The sequence below is a fragment of the Anarrhichthys ocellatus genome, unplaced genomic scaffold (assembly GCF_004355925.1).
Source record: "Anarrhichthys ocellatus isolate YVR2014 unplaced genomic scaffold, GSC_Weel_1.0 scaffold10, whole genome shotgun sequence".
Lineage (NCBI taxonomy): Eukaryota > Metazoa > Chordata > Actinopteri > Perciformes > Anarhichadidae > Anarrhichthys > Anarrhichthys ocellatus.
This window is the reverse complement of record NW_022280040.1, coordinates 1,471,199-1,491,067: the sequence shown is the minus strand read 5'-3', so window position 1 is coordinate 1,491,067 and position 19,869 is coordinate 1,471,199. Positions and strand designations below refer to the sequence as shown.

Here is a 19,869-nt window from a genome sequence, read left to right as displayed (position 1 = left end):
CAAACTATATTAGATATAATACATTTTAATAATTTTTTCAACATACTATGACTTTCTTTGACCTACTTTGTTCAATTTTTTATTTTACATACAGTACTTCTTCTTTACTTTATACTTTATCTTTCATGACTTTTTTGATGTACCATACAATTACCTTTTTGACATAATATATTGGGAAATATATTGATCAACGCCCAAGTCTGACCAACCAGCCATCCACTGAACTGTCGAGGAGAGACGAGATGGAAGCTAAGCTAACCCAGCTAGGACTTAAGGGTACTCCACTACCCATCCTACTGCTTGATAGATGAAAGCAGCGGTAGGTCGGTGACTGTTGAGTCCACATCTTCACAGACACCTGGCTCCATCGTTCATCCCGGATCGAGCTGCACTTGATGGGCAGACAGCGGGATAGGGCTCAAGACTCCGGTGGGACTTGAGGAGGTGGACTCTGTGTCTACATCATGATGCTTGGTGCTCATACGCAGTCAAAGTTGATGTACAATGTTTTCCTCATGTTTAATTTTTTATGTGAAACGGTCACCCATATTATGTATCAAAAGAATTGTTTTTGTTGCTCCTGTTTATATTCCTTATGCAAATTCATGTACTACTGTTTTTGTTTTGTTTGTCATGTATTTGTTGGGCTACAACTGAATTTCCTTGGGCATCCCTGTGTAAACTGAGTTTTTGAATAACTTTTTTCGACATGCTACATCATAACTCTTTTCCACAAACTATTCAATTACCTTTTTATGACTTTGTTCGACATGCTATACTATGACTATTTTTGACATGCTATGAACTATTTTATTTCTTTTTTTGACATGGTACACTATGATTTTTTTTTCTTTTTTCGACATGCTATACTGTGACTTTCGGTATACTATACAATTATATTTTTTATGATTTCTTTCAACATACTATACCATAAATTATGTTGTCGACATGCCATATTATGACTTTTTACGACATACAAAACTTTGACTTCATGAATGTTTTCGACATGCTATACTATTACTTTTTTTGACAAACTATACAATGACTTATTTATGACTTTTTTCGACATGCTATATATAGTATGACTTATTTATGGCTTTTTTGACTTACTATACTATGACTTTTTTATGCCTTAATGTCAAGATACTATGCTATGAATTATATTACTGTTGTCGACATGCCTTACTATGACTTTTTTCGGAATACAATACAATTACTTATCCATGACTTTCTTCGACATGCTATACCAAGGGTCTTCAACATTTTTCAGGCCAAGGACCCCCGACTATATACAGTGGGTATAGAAAGTATTCAGACGACTTTAAATTTTCCACTCTTTGTTTCATTGCAGCCATTTGCTAAAATCAAAAAAGTTCATTTTATTTCTCATTAATGTACACTCAGCACCCCATCTTGACAGAAAAAAACAGAAATGTAGAAATTTTTGCAAATTTATTAAAAAAGAAAAACTGAAATATCACATGGTCATAAGTATTCAGACCATTTGCTCAGTATTGAGTAGAAGCACCCTTTTGAGCTAGTACTGGCCACGGCATTCCTCTTAATGCAGCTTCTATTCTCTATATATACACCTTACCACATGGGCATTGTATCATATGAAATAAAGATGGTCTTAATGACATTTTTTATTGCAAACTATACTAAGACATTTTTTACGACATTTGTATCACATACAAATGTAAATTCTAACTTTTTGAATGGCATTCTATATAAAACAAGCATATTGTGTCCATTAGTCCAACCTGTGTTGGGCCAATAGAAACTATGATATGATTGTGACACACATCATTATCTTCACTGTTTTAAAGTTGAAGCACCTTCTGAGAGTCAGCTTTAGACTGGTAATATTAAATGTCTCTATTTGTAAGGACTATGTCAGTCTTTTTACAAATTTTCCAAAAGCTTCTAAGATCAATTACTTGAAAAGTATGAATGCTTTCAGTTTGAGTCAAACGAATATATGTAGTATTAACATGCTTCAAATTTAAATCTGTTTCTGTTTATTACTATGAAACAGGTCTGAAGTATTCAAAGGAACAGTTCATCCCAAAATCTAAAATACAAATATTTCCTTACACCTGTAGTGCTATTTAGCAATATAGATTGTTTTGGTTTGAGTTGCAGAGTTTTGGAGATATCTGCCTCAGAGAAAAAAGCATTTGAAAAACTCAACAACAATGTTCCAGAAATCATGACCCAGATACTCAAGATAATCCACAGACGTTGTTGTAAGCAATTTCAACTCTAATTCTTTCAGAGCTTTGAGCAACACAAGCCAAGTGCCTTATGTTCTCATCATGTTTGAGAGAAGGCAGACATCTCTATGGCAGATTTCTCCAAACTCACACCAAAACAATCTACATAGAAAAATAGCACCACAGGTAAGAGGGAAAATATGTATTCCTGATTTGGGGGTGAACTGTCTCTTTAAGTTGAAAGGTTTTAGAATGCAAATAGTTTAAATGGCATAATAGTGCAAATGGTCGTAAGCATATGCTTAATCAATGGTACAATTATGAGGGGTTCCTTGGAAAATGTTCTGCCCTGTAAATCCCTGGCCCCAAAAAGTTTGAGAACCTATGCCATACTATGCTATGAAATTGTTACAGCATAATATACTATTATTTTTTATGACATACTATACAATGACATTTGTATGTCATACTTTACTATGATGTCGTTTTTGACTACTATATTATGACTTTTTATGTCATGCTATATGACATAGGTCTGCTTCCAATGAATACATACTAACTGAGATTCAAACAACTCACATAGAAAGAGATATAGGCACATAAGTAAATGAACCTGGTTACAAAGGTTAAAAGCAGAACTACTGGCTTGGATTTCAAGCGAAAATGCAGAAGAGTCAGTGGGCGTAAACAGTGCATCTATATCTGTGAAATCTGTTTCTTTTTTTTCTTGGCACATAGACACTGCAGAACTGACAGCATGTTTAAGTATTTATCTCTAAACCACAGGCAGATTTTCTTTATTATGCTGTTTAGTACTCTAGTACACATGTACATGCAACCATGCACCAAACCACCCCTTCCCTTTCCGCCCCTAATCGACAGCCATTCATGCCATTCATGTGATACAGTTCCGCATCACATTCTAACGGTTTGTATTTAGGTGAATATTGCAGACACAAAATAGCAGAGATAGGTAGAGAGGTGACCAGAAGGAGGAAGCAGCCAGCTCTTTGGTTGTGAAAACACGTGTGTGCAATCACCTCCTGGTTCTCACACAACACATTTGCACACACACACTCACACCATATGCAAAACCAGTGGTTTCTGACAACACAGTCCCACACACAAAGTTAATTTTCATAACCTTAACTTCCACATTAGTTGGCACACACATAGAAGCATATCCGCACATACATTCAAGCAGAAATAAAGACACGCACACACAGACGTACTTCCTCAGACATCGATATTTTCCCATGCTCGCCAGCACATTGTGAAAATGTAACTATTGCTTGCTGGATATAAGTTGATTTAATGTGGAGGAAAGATACATCCTTTTATGCCAAATTTTCACACACAGGAGCACTCGGCAGGCAGTTTGTCTTGAAACCAAAAGGTACGTAAGTCCGGCTTTGTTTACTGTAATGTCCATGCATGATGCAATTTCCATTGCAGTATTATTCTTTCGGTAATGATTAGTCTATACTCTGATCACTATATTTGTTTTTAAACCTCATGATGTTTAAATCCTAATAATTTCAGTTTTCTTTGCTTTTAGTCCTGTTTCATGTTAAACTGATAATATGTTGTTACCACTTGTATGTAGGACTAAATGAATACTACGGTTTATGTCTTGTTCTGGATTATGTGTTTAAATATGAGCAAAAAAGGCTAATATTAGTAAAGCATGCTATTACAAACTAAGTGTTAAATAATCATAATTAGAGTCATAAATAAATTCATGACTTTTCTCTTTTTCTGTCTTTTATTTCTTTCTGTTACTTCTGTTTTTAACAGTCAAGTCAATTTTACTTATACAGTCTAGTATAACAAAACAAAACAACAGTAGCATACAATACCTTCTATCCTTAGATCCGCTACTTGGATAAGAAAAAACTCCCTCCAAAAAATTTCAAACATTTCCTAATGTATTCCTTCACTCCTGAATCTGACAACCCCCCCCCCCACCCCCCCCCCCCCCCCCCCCCCCCCCCTCTCTCTCCTTACCTTTCTTTCTCTATTTAAGATGGATTCCATGATGACCCAAAGCACGCTATCCACCGCCATAAGCTCGATGATGACCACAAGCTCTTTACCTGAAAATCCTGATGAGTACCACACAGTCCTCCTGGTCATTTACTCTGTGGTTCTGGTCATCGGGACCATCAGCCTTTGCTTGATGATGCACATAATGAAGTCCAGCTCGACATCCATCACTTCCATTGCTGTACTCAACCTCATCTTCACCCACTTCATCTTCCTTCTCACTGTGCCCTTCAGGATTTACTATTACGCAACTCATCACTGGAGCCTGGGCCACGGGTGGTGTAAAACGGTCAGTGGCATGATTCACATCCACATGTACATGTCTTTCATCTTCTATGTGATCATCCTCATCACACGCCTTATGATGTTCTACCACAAAGTTGAGCGGGTGGCCTCCCTCCAGAAGATTCATGCACTCGTTGTCAGTGCTCTGGTGTGGGTGGTGGTGCTTGTCATGGTCCCTTGCATAATGCATTTTGCCTATGGAAAAAACGCAAAAAATCAGAAGATGGACAACAGTACCACAATCTGCTTCAAGTTTGGCAGCCACATAGGGTCTGTTGGCAAGGTGTTTAACTACATCATAAGCACAGTCATTATAGTGGTGGCCACAGTACTGACAGCCCTCCAAGCCAATGCCCTACGGGTTTTATACAGGAAGCACCGGCAGGGATGCACCTCTCAGCAGGACTTTGGGGCTCAGCTGAAGAGTCTCTGCTTTGCTCTCATTATGGTTGTCTGCTTCATTCCCTACCACATGTTCCGGCTGAATTACTTAGAACACGTCGATCTGCAGATTATCAATGAGGTGTTTCTGAGTCTGACCACTTTTAACTGTTTGGACGTGCTCACCTTCTTGGGGAGGACAACCTGTTACATGTGCTTACCGGGAAAGGCTATTTGACAACTGTTGGTTGGATGTGTGTTTGGGGTTTCCTGATACTGTAATTGCTTTATTGTGTAACTTTGTTTTACTTTAATGTTCTTTGTTGCCATATTAATTATTAATATTTGTGTATTGCTGATGTGCATTTCAATAAAAGCAGTGTTTACCAGTTATTTAAAAGCACATACAAGCAATCATTAAAACAGATGAACTGGAATTAAGTAAAAAAGAAAATTGATGAAACATATACAAAAATAATATTCACTTAATGACAGCCCTTTTGTTGTCATCCCCATTGATTTTGTTTCGATGATCTTCAAAACCAGATAGACTAGCTAGCTCCCATCTTATCTCTGTCAGATGTGCCATGCTTTGCTTCCTACGACTGCTGTGTCAACTGCAGCTTTTTGTGATGTGACTTAATAAACTGTTTGGTTTTGTAAATTATTTTATTATTATTTGCAATTATTTGATAGTTGAAAGTGCAATGAGAGAAACATAACTTGGAGAGGGAGAGAGGTATGACATGCAGTAAAGGTTGTGGTATCTTAACCAGTAGGCTACCATGTTGTGAAAATATTGAAAGAATTATCATGACTGGAAACTGTGCTTTGCTTTTGACTCAACATGAACACTCTCTTGCCATCTGCTGGTCATTGTATATACTACACAGGCTTCAAGTTTGACATTTGTAATGCTAGATTACACCAATGGTCTTTAAATTCCCTAATTCTCTATGCAAATAGTGAATTCATGTGAAAGGCATGTGAGTGGAAAGGAAAAATAAATGCATTACACTTTCTTTGCCAACACTTAACCCGTGTGTACATAGCTGGAGTGAAATAAATAAAATTGTTACTTTTTCTTCATTATTGTGTGAAACATTACCTCAAACCTCTTGGATCTCTTACCTTCCGCCCTCGGAGGTGGTGTTAGAAGCCCTGGCTGACATACACACATGCACACAAACACACACCCCTGGTGATCCTTTCCTTTTGGTTTTTATGGCTTTGGGTTACTGTTTAACATCCCCACCCTACTTTGAGTTTGTTTAGTAAATCGATCTAATGACAGGGCTATGGTGGCGCCATCCAATGTGTCGCTCCATAAATTATTGGCCGCTTAGCTCTACAAACCTTCCTTTTTAATGTTGTCAAACAGCTTTACCATTTTCCTATTCTCAGTGTAACTTAGATTAATGTTGCACTGAGGGGCTGCACACTACCAGAGTACAACAGTACACCCGGATAAATGCACATCCCCGGCAGACACAGAAACACAGGTAAGTCAAAGTCCTCCTGTTATGTAAATTGCCATTAAAATGCAAAATATCCGCATCGCCTGTGGTATAGTATGAAGTATGCTGTTGCTTTTGTGGAGGAAGTGAAGCTTACATTTAGCAGTTTCTCAAGGAAGTTTGGTAACATGTTCTGATAAATCACGTGGTTTGTACTTTAATGGTATTGGTTGTACTCCCTGTTCCTACACACACACACACACACACACACTTCAATCGCTTTTTTGTGTCCTGTAACAAATTGCAGTTTACACACAGTTTGAGGTTGTTTAAGTCTGCTCAATGTCTTTGTTGCGTTGTGTCTAGTGTGTTTAATGAGAGTAGTATTCTCGCCTCTCTGTCAGCAGACAGCATTTTGTGTCGAAAAATATAAGATACTCACTTTGTCACGCATGCTGTGCTGTAAAGATCATGCGATAACCTGTTTCGCCTGTACAAGGACAGCACCTGTAACAAGAGCAGTGTTACAGAGCAAAAAGTTGCCACTGTAAGCAAGACGGTAATACAGTCACATTGTTTTTTTTCTCTTGTGATGCGCTACCAATATGGTACTTCCACTGAAAATACAAAAAAATATAACTTTGTGTCTAATAAAATCAAACACATATATTTCTAAAATATTTTAAATGATGTATTTCGGTAATCCACTGTTATTGGAAATTGAAATCCAATTGGCATCTAGTTGTTTGACAAAAGCATCAGCCAAAGCCTTGGATATGCACAGGGCGGACACCACAACAGTAATGATATAATGTAATCTCAGTAAACCTACCTTTGTGAAGTTGCAATGGTGACATTTGTTTAGACTATGTCACAGAGTTGTGGATTGATTTTTGAGGCTGTAGTTGTATTGATTTGCCTTCAATAGTGCAGCTGATTGCATTCACCCTGTGTACTCAGTTTACAGGCTAAAGACACATGGGCTTTACTTCAGCTGGATAAATTGTTTGTCACAAAAAAAATCCACTTTTGGTGGTGAACGTTATTGACCAAACTAGCCTTCAGACTTGTCACTAAGTAGATATTAGCGGGAAGAATGAATGAGTGGGATGCTCATTTAACGCCTTCAGGGACCAGGGGTTTATAGGAAATATAGTATGTAACTGTAAAGTGTTGTAGAAGTGTTGACTCATTTTTTAATTCACATGTTTCTGTTCATTTGCACAAATCCAGTAACATAGCAGTGGTTTAAAAACTGAACAACATGGCAACAAATTAAAAGCAGATTACCTTTACTCTGTCAAAATAAAAGCTGATCATTCAGCAGAGTTTTAAGACTGAACAATATACTTCTGTACAGTGTCTTTTTTAGTATTGCCCCGGTATCAGGAAGTAGTGGTTTACTAGAGTCAGTTGGGTGGCTGATGATCATCTGTGACTATTAAAAGCTCTAGTCTAAATAGAAGTGACAGTATTATGGCCAGTTCACACAGAGATAGCCTCTTAGCGCTTGGTTTTATGGCTTCAAAGAGCTTTTGGTTGCTAGGCAGATGCAAGGTTTCTCAGGCGTCCTCCTTGGTTTTCAGCTGAAGAAGTCATAATAGTTTTTTATGATTTTAAGTATTTATGAATGTGTAATATGTGTTTACCTTCATTTATATGTAACATTTCCAAATCAGTAACCTGAAGATCCTACCGAGATGTGGGTTGTTGAATCTACTGGAATGCATATTTGCATTGAATTCGTTTTTAGTATATTAGTGTGGTGAGCAAAGTTAACGTTCCAAGTAACATTAGCTGTATTAAACAGCTGACTAGCTACAGTGAACTTTGATGCAAAGAAAGTATGATTTGTCAAGTTTTCAAAATTCTTCTTCCCCCTCCACAAACCGAATGAGTCAGGAGGCCTGACCTCACTGCCTGGTTAAAATGTAATCTCTCCCTCTCCCTCTCTCTCTCTCTCTCTCTCTCTCTCTCTCTCTCTCTCTCTCTCTCTCTCAAACCCTTTGTTTCAGCAGTGCATATTAACTAAGATGTCTGTTATTACTCTGTGACCGGATACGAATTGCTCTTTCTGATATACTGAGCCTACAGTGACAATATATAACCGCTAGGCTTGCTCATATACTGGAGGCATTTTGCTGACTTGCTCACTCATTACTGATGTAGGGCATCAAATCTCCTATGATACTGCCTCTTATCAACAGATTACCTTTAGGCCACACAATAACATTTAGTGCAATGAAACTCCCAAAGTAAAATGGGTGGGTGGAGACATTCTAACTGGTTTATGGTAGTAAATTACAGTGTTTTTACAGCATTCCTGGCTGAAAGAGGAGGCAGATTGGCTCTTAAAGAAAAAGACCAAAGACACCATTCTCCTTCAGTACAAGTATTGATATTTACTGATATGAAGTAATAAATAATGACAGCAACATTTGCAATAAATCCAATCTAAACTAAAACCCTCACACAAATTATTTCAAAATGAGCCAGTGGGCAATTTAAATATTCCATTAACTAAAAATAAAAGTAAAACCAGTAATGTTTCAACAGGAGTTTGGTCAGAGAGGTTAATGTCATTAGAGATAAAAGGTCATATACTGTAGTTGAGTTACGTGACCAGTTAATTTGGAAATACTTAGCATAAAGTTTTATGAACTTTAATGAATGAGGGTTGGGTGTCTTTATAGATTATATCTGCTGAGGTGGTGGTGCTATTACTCCACTATTGATTAGATTAGAATGCCTGGGAAGGACACAGACACACACACGCACGCACACACCTACACACACACACACACACACATATAAACATACACCATCGCGCATGCAAACACACAAACACAGAGGTTTACCAACATGCACATAAAGTGCAAAGCTGTCCTCTAAAATCAAATGAAATCTTTCTCATGGTGAAATAAAATAAGGCAGAGGGGGAGAAGGAAAAGATCTCCTTCACCTCTATCTATCCATCCCTGTGATAAGTGGGAGAGAGAGAAGGACAGATAAGTAATGTGCAATAAAGTGAGAAGTCTTAGGCCACAGCTCCTCCCCTCTCCTTGTTCCTGCCCCAATCAGATGGGATTATAGATCTTTTATGTCAGGGATGTCCCTAGTCATGGCTGTAAGAATAAGATGAAGCAGAGACCAGCAGGTAGAGAAAAGGAGACATAGAGACTAGAGAGTGAACTGAGAAGAGGAGAGAAGCAAAGAGAGGAAGAAGAAGTGTGAGGAAGACCAAGTTGAAACAGGAATGAAGTATCCTCCTACTCCTCAGAGTAAATCTCTGTTAGATATGGAAGTAGCAAACTATTGTGAAGGCCTGGATCCCTCATACAGCACACTGGGCTTTGAGAATGCAGAGGTGCTCTGTGGAGGAGGAGGTAAGTGTGTGTAGCCACCCACACATGCAAACACTAATTCAAGCACCAGACATCTGATTTTTAGCATGCATAGTTGGACATGCTCCTTACAGAATGACAATGTAAAGATAGCACACTCCAGCTTTATAAGCACTGAAATGTGAATACATAGACTGATAAGCTGCTCACTCACACATTTGCCACAATGAAGTGGGGGCCTGCAAAATGTCTGATCATGGACAGAGTATTGAGATAAGCCTTGCACTGTGTATCTGATAAATCTGTAGCCTCGTTTAACGCGATGCTTCTTGTATTGAGGGTTTGGGATGTGTCATCTACCTCAGATCTGGGTGAAGAGGTAAACTAGAACTACTGTGTTAGTTTGTAAGTTGAGAACTTAAAATGATAAAGTGAAGTGAGACCAGCAGAATGCAAATTTGTTTCTATTTACACAAAAAGGAAGGGTTTTAACATAAGCTAAACAAAGGGGAAATGGGTGTAGTCATGACATTTTAATGTCGGCATGTATACACTGATTGTGATGAATTAATTCCACTTGCATGCTGCTCACATATGGGTGTGCGAGTGGAAATCTGTGGGAGTGAGGGACAGAAAAGGGCTAGGTACAGGTTTTAAAAGTATGAAATCAGAATGCTAATAAAAGCGTTTATGCCGGAATTCCAGCATGTGACATAAAGATGTTTTATTGAAGAGCAAGCACGCATCTCAGTGATACACTGAAGTCATCTCAGCACGCGAAAATAGAGTTAGTCGAACATTGACTCATCTCGCCTTGACACTGCCTGGTGTGGGACTGAGAGGGACGTGTGTGGGGAGATGTGATCGTGTCTGTATTGATGCATCTTGAATTTTTACCGTCACATGCTATGATCGTGTTGTGTTCTATTCGGCATGCTTTGACTGAACGATAAATATGCAGACAACGATGATGATTATGGTTTTGATTATGGTGACGATGCTGCTGCTGCTGCTGATGATAATAATAACGACCATGATGATTATGACAATGCTTATGGTAATGAGAAGGTGACAGTAAAAATAAAGACATCGACGGTAATGTTTAAAAGGCCTGGCGATTGAACAGCCATTTATTCTTTTTCCTGATTTATGTTTAGTTTGATGTACAAATCAAACACCAAACAAATGTCTATGCAATTATAGGAACCCCAAATAACCTCTGGAGTTACACACTACACCGAATACATTTACTAGAGTAGTAAGGTGCTTTAAATTTTACACATGGTCGCTTCGATTAGATGAAATAGTGCAGACTGTGAACCCAGTATTAGACCATATTGAACTATATACTTGTATTATGTTTGTAAGGGTACTTGTCTACGCCAATGTGTGTAATATACAGATGTATGAGCATGTGTCTGTGTATTTACCTGTGTTTCAGACAGCATGCCAATAGAGCCGGGCATGTCAGTCGGTCCAGACGGGGTCAGCAGTAACTGTGCCATCTGTGGAGACAAAGCCACAGGAAAACACTATGGAGCCTCCAGCTGTGATGGCTGTAAAGGCTTCTTCAGACGCTCCATACGCAAGAGCCATGTCTACACCTGCAGGTACAGAGAGCAACAACTTTGTGAGACAAAACTTAAAAAACACAGCGCACTTAAAATCATGCCACACTTACATACTTATAATAAACACGGTATTGTACATTTGCACCCTTGTGATCAAGTGCAGATCTAACAATGACTTTTAAACCGTTGATAACTTACTTTTCAGCCCAGTCATCATGTCATGGCATGTCGCATTGACTTACAGTACAGTTTGTCATGTCTTGCACTGTAAAGCTGCTTACATTATGTCCGCTTGTTGTATGCAGGTTCAGCAGACAATGCATTGTGGATAAAGATAAGAGAAACCAATGTCGTTTCTGCAGACTCAACAAATGCTTCAGGGCTGGCATGAAGAAAGAAGGTAGGGAAACCTCCCTCTCTGGACAAGTAGACTCCTAACTAAAAGTTTACACAAAGAGACACAGAACACAAAGTCTAAATTATACCTTGTTCGTTTTTGTACAAACACACACCTTATTTCCATGGTGTATTGTCTGTGGTATAAGAATATATTTTAGATGTAGTTTATTTTCGTTTAGTTTAGTTACATTTGTTGTTGTTTTTTTTCCACTGAGACAAAGTGTAGACTTAAAACTAGTGAAACTAAAGGAGGGGCTTTCTTCAGAGAATCTCAGAGCTGCTTCAAGATGGCGGAAATTGGCTCGGCCATAAAATAAGTGATTACTTAGTGTGTGTGTGTGTGTGTATTTATGAGGGGTATAACCTTGGCAAGGAGTTTTATGACACCTAATCATGTGTTATTCAAACATGTTGTTCTGGATAGCAACTGGTTAACGTTTGACTCCTATGGCTGATGCCAGCCTGTGTGACTATTTTCCTGCCCCGTAAGGGCTGATGTCATCGTTAATTCTTAAACTGAGTGATACCAATTTAAGCTAAATCTTGCAAACACTAAACCGAGATAGAGACATATTCCAGTTTGAAAGTTATTTGTTTTTTTTGTTTTTTTTACAATAAGGGAAGTACAGGAGGTGCCGTTTCTTCCCTGTTCCTTTTCTGTTTCACACACACAGTAACTTTAGCTCTCTGCTACATTTCAGCTGTACAGAACGAGCGGGATCGGATCAGCTCCCGAAGAAGTATCCCCGACACCCAAGACATGCCACCCATTACTATTTTGGCCCAAGCTGAATCACTGTCCCAACAGGTGACAATTTATTTTTATGATATTTTTATCAGGCAGCACAGTATGTGCATGATTAAATTATGTGCACAGGGAAATCAAGGGATTGTGACCCAGGAAGCCATTGTTTTCCATCTCCCTCCAGATCACTGCTCCACTTGGAATAGCAGACATATCGGAGCAGAAGTCAGCCACTGTCGGAGATGCATGCGATTCTATGAGACAACAGTTATTGGTGTTGGTGGAATGGGCCAAGTACATTCCTGCATTTGGAGAACTGCCACTGGATGACCAGGTAACAGGGCTTTGATGCACGATGGATCAACTTGATTATGCTATTGCTCACAGGAATAAGTCAACCTTGTTTTAATTCCATGCCCTAAATATCAACCAAGACCTCTCAGACTTCAGTGCTTTCATTTAACATTCTGAAGTGCTGTTTTTTTTATATTGGTCATATTTAGCTTGTGTGAGTGTGCTTACTGCTCTAACAAATGGCTTATTCTCTTGAGGCACTTTCAGTTGGGATGAAAGAAAGGTTATCTTTAATCAACTACATGCACTGTTAGATAAAAGAACATTAAAAGCAATAACAATTAAGTTGAGTGTTCTAGATCTGACTACTAAATATACTGCAGCAAAAGTGCGTTCCCTCTGTGATGTATGTGAGGGCAAAAGGGGAGGCATTGTTACATTGTTTTTGTGTGTTTGTTTCCAGGTGAGTTTGCTCAGGGCTCATGCAGGTGAGCACCTTTTGCTTGGTGTCGCCAAAAGGTCAATGCCATTCAAGGACTTCCTGCTTTTAGGTACGAACACACCAGAAGAATGGCATCTTATTTAAACGTGGTGCAATCAGGTGGCTCAGCAATGTGACGACTCATCAAATGGGTAACCTTTTACAATAAAGGTCACTGAAATGGGAGTAGTTACTAAGGAACAAGCAAGGAACGAATCAGGAATGACCTGATCATGAATGCATTGTTAATGAGTAGTTCTGGAGGTCTATATGTATATGTATAGTAGATCATAATGAACAGCCACTGTTACAGTCCTAACGGTAAGACAGTCATAAAGTAACGAGGGACTACTTAGCAACTACTCAGTATGATGTGCCACTTTACTTCAGGGGGGCACACAAAGGGTGAGTAATGATCAAGTAATTCATGTTGCCCAGTGGCTGATGAGGAACAACTCATGAAGAAATATTATTGAACTAATCAACCTAATGATTCATTCATGAAGTATTTCCCAATCTGGTTTCTAACCCATTATTATCTATTATACAATCAGAGTTATTCAGAAACTATTTATTAACAATTCATCAATTATCAGGTCGTTCCTCACTCCTGTCTGACTAACTCCAAACATTTTTGGGTACTGTATTGTAAAGTGTCACAGATCAAATGTTGTGTTTGCTGAGAATGATTAACTAAAGTTTTATATTTCTTTGTGACTTCAAACGTGTATTTGTAAACGGCATTACTCATTACCTAAACGTGTACCAACATCACACTGTAGGCAGGTCTGTCAACTACACTCAAGCACTCACACACACACATTGTGCATTGCTGTGTCTTAAGACCCTTAGCTTAACCTTGACTGAAACCCTTAAAACGGCTTGACGAAAGTCAGATTTGACTTTTCTTTCTCTCACAGCGAAACTTATTTCCCTCAACCTTCCACACAAGCACACACCAGCAATCTACCCCATACACACCCACATAACTCAACACTGGCACTGACCTGTGCTCACTGTGTCTGCAGGTAATGGCTGTGTGATCCACAGGAACAGTCCTGAACAAGAGATGTACAAGGTAGCCAACCGAGTGCTGGATGAGCTGGTACAGCCCTTCCAGGATATTCAAATAGACGACAACGAGTATGCAGCGCTCAAGGCTATTGTCTTCTTTGACCCGGGTAATTAAAAAAAGGAACATTTGGTACTTTAAGCCATCAGAAGATATGTGAGGTACATTAATAACATAGGAACCAGTTACTCTCCCTTGGGATGAGTGGTTACTCTGTTTTCCCAGCTCACCCTTGCTTCTCAATTCAGGAACAGCCTGTATGTGTAGTGTAAATGTTTGTCTGTCTGTTACAGAAATATTACAATTATCATTTGGAAGAGGGCAACATGGAAAAAAAGATAGAACAAAAATAGAAAATAAAACATGAAAGCCAGAAAATCAAGGGACAAGAAATGAAAAGGTGAAAAAACAATAGTTTAAATAGTAAAAGATTGAAAAAAGCAAAGTAAATATTTTCAATGATAGATTGCTCAATATCCAATGCCATTTCTTACCAGTCCCTCTTTTTCTACCAATCAATCCCTCCATCTGGTTACATTTCCCCTCAAAGTTAGATCCCAATCCCTCTTCTTGGCTTAGTGTGACCACAACCCCTGCCCCCACCTTGTGTAACCTGTCTCCCTTTGTCTCCCCTTCACTAAATCCCCTCATTTTACCTTTATTCCCCAGTTTGACCATAATCATTATATCAATTCCACTCATATCCTCAATTGCATTCCTGATCTTTCTGTTTTGTCCTCCCCCTTCTGTCCTCCAAACCCCCCCTCCCCCCTTCCCAATATGAAGATGCAAAGTCTTTGCGGGATCCATTGAAGATTAAGACCATTCGTCTGCAGGTTCGTCGAGCATTTCACTCTTGTAGTTCATTGTAGAGCTTATTATCACAGTGGATTATACTTATAATTATACATATATATTCTTGAATAATATATCTAACAACTTACAAGGACAAGGGGAGGTTGCTTACGCTGATGGAGACTTGGCCTTGTGTGTGTACAGGTCCAGATGAGTCTGGAAGACTACATTAATGACCGTCAGTATGACTCCAGGGGTCGCTTTGGAGAGCTGTTACTCCTGCTGCCCACCCTGCAGAGCATCACCTGGCAGATGATCGAACAGCTTCAGTTCATTAAGCTCTGTGGGCTGGCCAAGATAGACAACCTGCTGCATGAGATGCTGCTGGGAGGTGAGACTGGGCCCATGTCTGTGCTTGTAAACCTTCAGAAAGAAAAATAGGGTGACCTTCAGCAAGACCACCAAACGCTCCAGTGGAGCATTCAGTGATAAATGTGTGGAACTGGACAAACATGAAACAATGTAAAAAACTAAAGTATACAAACTATACAAAGTTTTCCCAGATATATACAATGAGTAAAAAGTTAGGGATTTTGCAGAGAGTTTGCATACTTTTTATAATCCACATATACTGTATCTTAGGCAAAGCCAAAACAGACAACTTGCTATATGAGGTGCCTCTCGGTGACATCTGCTAACACAATGTGTATGTATAAGGAAGTCTGCAGTTAAAGGTAGAATGCATCAAACATATTCTAAACAGGGCCATGACAGACAACTCAAGCACAAGATGAGGCGTGGAATAAAGTACTAAGTCATCTCCAAAGATGTCTTTTTTTCTCCATACATGCTAAAAACAACTCCAGAATATGACAACCTAACTTAGAAGACTGTGCAAAGAAAGCGCTGTGTGTGTTTTTATTTTTCAGCATCCAGTAGGAATGTGGTACTTACATACTCACAATGCTGTTAAAATACATTGTTGAGATTGTTATATTTAGTAATGTGAAATCTATACAGTTTGAAACGAAAAAAAAGCTAACCAAACGAAACAATTTAAAAATGAAGTTATTTAGGACTGACTTGATTGCTACATAAAACATGCACACATGGCAAAACACTTTTAAAGGAAAAGAAATAAACTCAACTCACTCAATTGAATAAATTCTCCATAACATAATTTATCCAACAGAGATTTATCCAAGCTACCTATTGTTCTTTTTAGTCTGTTGATGGTTGATTATTGGGTTGTTGTGTTATGTGTTCAGGCCTTGCGTCAGAGCCCACACACCTGCACCACCCAGCACACACCCAGCTGGCCCAGGACCCTTTGACTGGACACACACTGGTCATCAGCACCCTGCCTGCCGCTCACACTACACAGACAGGTAAGTGCCAGATGCTCGACAACCCTGAGACATGCAGCGCGGTCACACAAACTGCATTCACCCAGACAAGCGCAAACCTTCTGACACACACAAGAAATATCAAAGCAACACTGATATGTTTATCTCTTCACATGAAATTTCATAAAGTGTGTGCCAGATGTGTTTGCATTAACTTAGTTGAAACGAATAAATAGGCATTGCAAATGTGAAAAAAATTCCATAAAAATGTAACAATTACAAGAATTGATGAGTCTTGGCCCTATTGTATGATTTCATTCAAACATTTGGCAATATTACACAAGCTAACGGCCACATGAGATTGATGGGAACTGTATCTATGAAGTAGCAGCTGTGGATGTAACATTTCCCAAAGGCAACAGTGGATACATTTTACAGACTTGATATATACAACATGGCTTTTATTCACACAAAAACAATGTCAATTTGCAAAAAATAAACAATGTCTCTCTGTCCCTGCCTCTCTCTCTCTCTGCAGCCTCTCCAGACACTCCCATCCCATCACCCCCTCAGGGTCCTGCCCCAGAGAAGTACAAACACTTTTCCCATCCTCTTTGTCCTCCAGCCAGCCCCTCGCCTTCCACATAGACAGATCTCTGACTTCTCCCTGCACTCTGTCAAAGAAGCAGACATGGGCCTAGTTCCCTTGTCCCCTATCCATCATCCCAGTCATAAGATTATGAAAGCAGTCCCCGCTCAGGGTCTGTGGTTAGACTTTACCCTGCTCCTTCTCCATGTGACTCCTGGTGGCGTTGCAACAATAACTAAGATGTAATTAACGCTGCTGTGTGCGGCACTTTTAAACGTCAACTTGTCACCTTCAAATTCAGTGAACTAATGAAACACCAAACCAGAGTTTAACAAAACATGATGTTTGTGGTCACCTAGAACCAATATACTGTTTTTCAATGCAGTATCTAGATTTTACAGCATCGTTATGTCAGTAAGGCACATGCTCATAGAAATGATGGCAGTGCAAAAGGTAAAGTAGATAGTAAAGTAGATAGTCCGATGAAAAGATAATGCCATCTTAAACTCTGCATTATTTGAAGTGTAGCTTTTATTGACTGATGTCTTGCTTGATTTGACATAGAAGTGCAGAAAATGCCCTCTGTCCTTATGCTTCTTTACTGTGATAATCCTGATAACGTGTAAATGCATGAAATACTATCTAATCATCAATTGCAAAGGCAACAGAAATGCAAAGAGAAAATCGTGGCTTATCGTCAACAAATTACAGCTGGCCATCAAATATAAATGAAATGCTCTGTTTTGTTCATAAATGATGCATCAGTGGGGCCTATTACACCTGTAAACTGGTCTTAGATCAGTTATCGTGTTCTAAAGAACTTCAGAGATATTGTTGCTGATTGTTAAGACTTAGATGTTATACCTAAACACACTGTGGGGTATGCAGAGGAAGAAACTATTTTAAAAGGTTGTGAAAAAAATTCAATATATTCCGAATTTACATGTATGCAGCAGCTGAAACATAATATAATGGGGTACTATAGTTTGTGGTGAAGATTAACATGGCAATAATAACAATAACATTTATTTTACATAAAGACCTGTCGTCAAATGCAAAAAGAAATGTGGATAAATTGTAATATTTGAACAACTTACTGTATATAGCCAAATGGATGATAGGAAATATTCACATCATCAAAGTGTCTTTCTATATTAAATTTTTTGGAATCAGCTGTGTATTTCTATTTTGGTTTGTGTACATTTCTTAGTTTATGTAGTATATTTATTAAAATGCAATTTTGAGTATTCATTTGAAATGAATTGATTGAATGTGTATTTTTTTTAGAAATGCATGACATGCATACAGTGAGAGACTCACAAAAGTCACAGTATTGCATGACACATTAGCACCCTCTTGCGGTCCAAAGAGGAAATTTAACGGGGTACCAAATTTAAAGTGGGAGATAAAAAATAAGAAATTCCGTTACTACAGCCACAGCAAAACATTTCAATGGATATTATTAGCAATAAATGGAAATTGACATTTTTTTCACATTTGATCCTGAAAGGAAAACAATAGAGACAGACAGATGATGATAAATTGACAGGGTGTATTTCAATATGGTTTCTCCAGATGCAAGAATACTGAGTGTGTTTGTCCATTACTTTCGTCATGGAAGTCATCATGCTCCCCCACAGTTCCATTGGTTAGGGGTATACAGGCTGTATCCAAAGCTTTATTGGCACACCATTGAGACTGCATTGCCGGAAGATGCTGCTCATCTAAAATCAAACTAGTTTCCCCCACCGTCCATCTGAGAAAACACACTTTGAGACAAACCCTAAAGCCAAACTAGATTGTAAAGGGACAATTTAAGCTGAAACTGAGCCGGGGCCAACTGTACTTTTAAATCTGTTATTTTGTCATCATTTTCTTGGGGTTTTGTGTTGTGTATGTGTGAGCGTTTCTGTGTGGTGGATGAGACCAGGGGATAAAGCTGAGAGCTCTTATTCTCTGTATATTGTTGTGTGACTCAGAGAGAACACTCAGGTTATTTATGGTACAGGAGATGATGCTGTCTAGAATCAACATGACCAAATCCTCCTATCAACTTCATAATGGACAAGCTACCTGGCTTAGGTCAAAACAACACCACCCACAATGGGAGGATGTGTGCATGCATATATACTGTATGTGTGTATGCTCCTACCTGCAATTTATTTATAATCTGTGCGGGTGCATGTGTGTACACTGTATGTGTGTTTTTGGAAGTGTGTGCATCTGTGTGTACCCAGGGAGCTTTAATCAAAGGGCCATAGTGAGGAGATGTGGGGGCCCGGTCTCTTTCTTTTTCCTCAGATAAAACTGTGTGTTAGCATGCCAGTCACATATCTCATCTGAGACACACCGCTCTCCTCCTCACACCTCGCCGCTGCCCACACTGACAGCACGCTATTACACACCAGCCTGACGCTCGCTCCACCTGAGGAGGGCAGCGAGAGGGGGGAACAGATAGAGGATGGAGGAGCAAAAGATGGACAGAAATATGAAATATTTATTTTATTACATAGTTGCATCTAAGTTTGACAAGTTAATCAAGGCTGTGCTTTTCAAAATGCTGCTATGGGCTACGGGGTGATTATGTGTACTTTTCTCACACATTTGTTTTGAATTTTTGAATTAGTACAAAATATTCAAATTAAATGAATACTACAAAAAAATCTGAGCATTAATTAGTTAAAAGACACTTCTAAACAAGAATTTACTCTCTCTTCTACTAAATGAAAATACATTGATCATGAAATGTATTACCGGTTATTAGTGGTTAACTTCATTTTTGAATATATTTATTTTACCATTGTAGAGAGAGTTAAAGACAAATTGACCCGTATTGAATAAAGCTATT

General features: G+C 38.7%; 2 protein-coding genes across 3 annotated transcripts; both read left to right on the top strand.

Annotated features, from left to right (window-relative positions):
* Positions 1-3,367: 3,367 nt before the first annotated feature.
* gpr141 (G protein-coupled receptor 141) lies at positions 3,368-6,027 on the top strand. The gene is made up of 2 exons (XM_031850251.1): positions 3,368-3,612; positions 4,243-6,027. The coding sequence occupies exon 2, from the start codon at positions 4,243-4,245 to the stop codon at positions 5,164-5,166; it is 924 nt and encodes a 307-aa protein (XP_031706111.1). The 5' UTR covers positions 3,368-3,612; the 3' UTR covers positions 5,167-6,027.
* A 203-nt stretch (positions 6,028-6,230) lies between these two features.
* hnf4g (hepatocyte nuclear factor 4, gamma) lies at positions 6,231-18,278 on the top strand. 2 transcript variants are annotated; one of them, XM_031850249.1, is made up of 11 exons: positions 6,231-6,430; positions 11,171-11,339; positions 11,606-11,700; positions 12,401-12,507; positions 12,629-12,778; positions 13,202-13,289; positions 14,248-14,400; positions 15,078-15,127; positions 15,291-15,477; positions 16,355-16,474; positions 16,971-18,278. In XM_031850249.1, the coding sequence occupies exons 1-11, from the start codon at positions 6,400-6,402 to the stop codon at positions 17,078-17,080; spliced, it is 1,260 nt and encodes a 419-aa protein (XP_031706109.1). In that variant the 5' UTR covers positions 6,231-6,399; the 3' UTR covers positions 17,081-18,278. The 2 variants fall into 2 exon arrangements, with proteins under 2 accessions (XP_031706109.1, XP_031706108.1); XM_031850248.1 differs by lacking the exon at positions 6,231-6,430 and adding an exon at positions 8,414-9,771.
* Positions 18,279-19,869: the final 1,591 nt, after the last annotated feature.

Coding starts and splice junctions, on each gene's coding strand:
- gpr141 (XM_031850251.1), top strand. CDS start 4,243: ATGGATTCCATGATGACCCAAAGCACGCTATCCACCGCCATAAGCTCG.
- hnf4g (XM_031850248.1), top strand. CDS start 9,642: ATGAAGTATCCTCCTACTCCTCAGAGTAAATCTCTGTTAGATATGGAA. Junction 9,772..11,170: donor GGTGCTCTGTGGAGGAGGAG/GTAAGTGTGTGT, acceptor CCTGTGTTTCAG/ACAGCATGCCAATAGAGCCG. Junction 12,508..12,628: donor CTGAATCACTGTCCCAACAG/GTGACAATTTAT, acceptor ATCTCCCTCCAG/ATCACTGCTCCACTTGGAAT.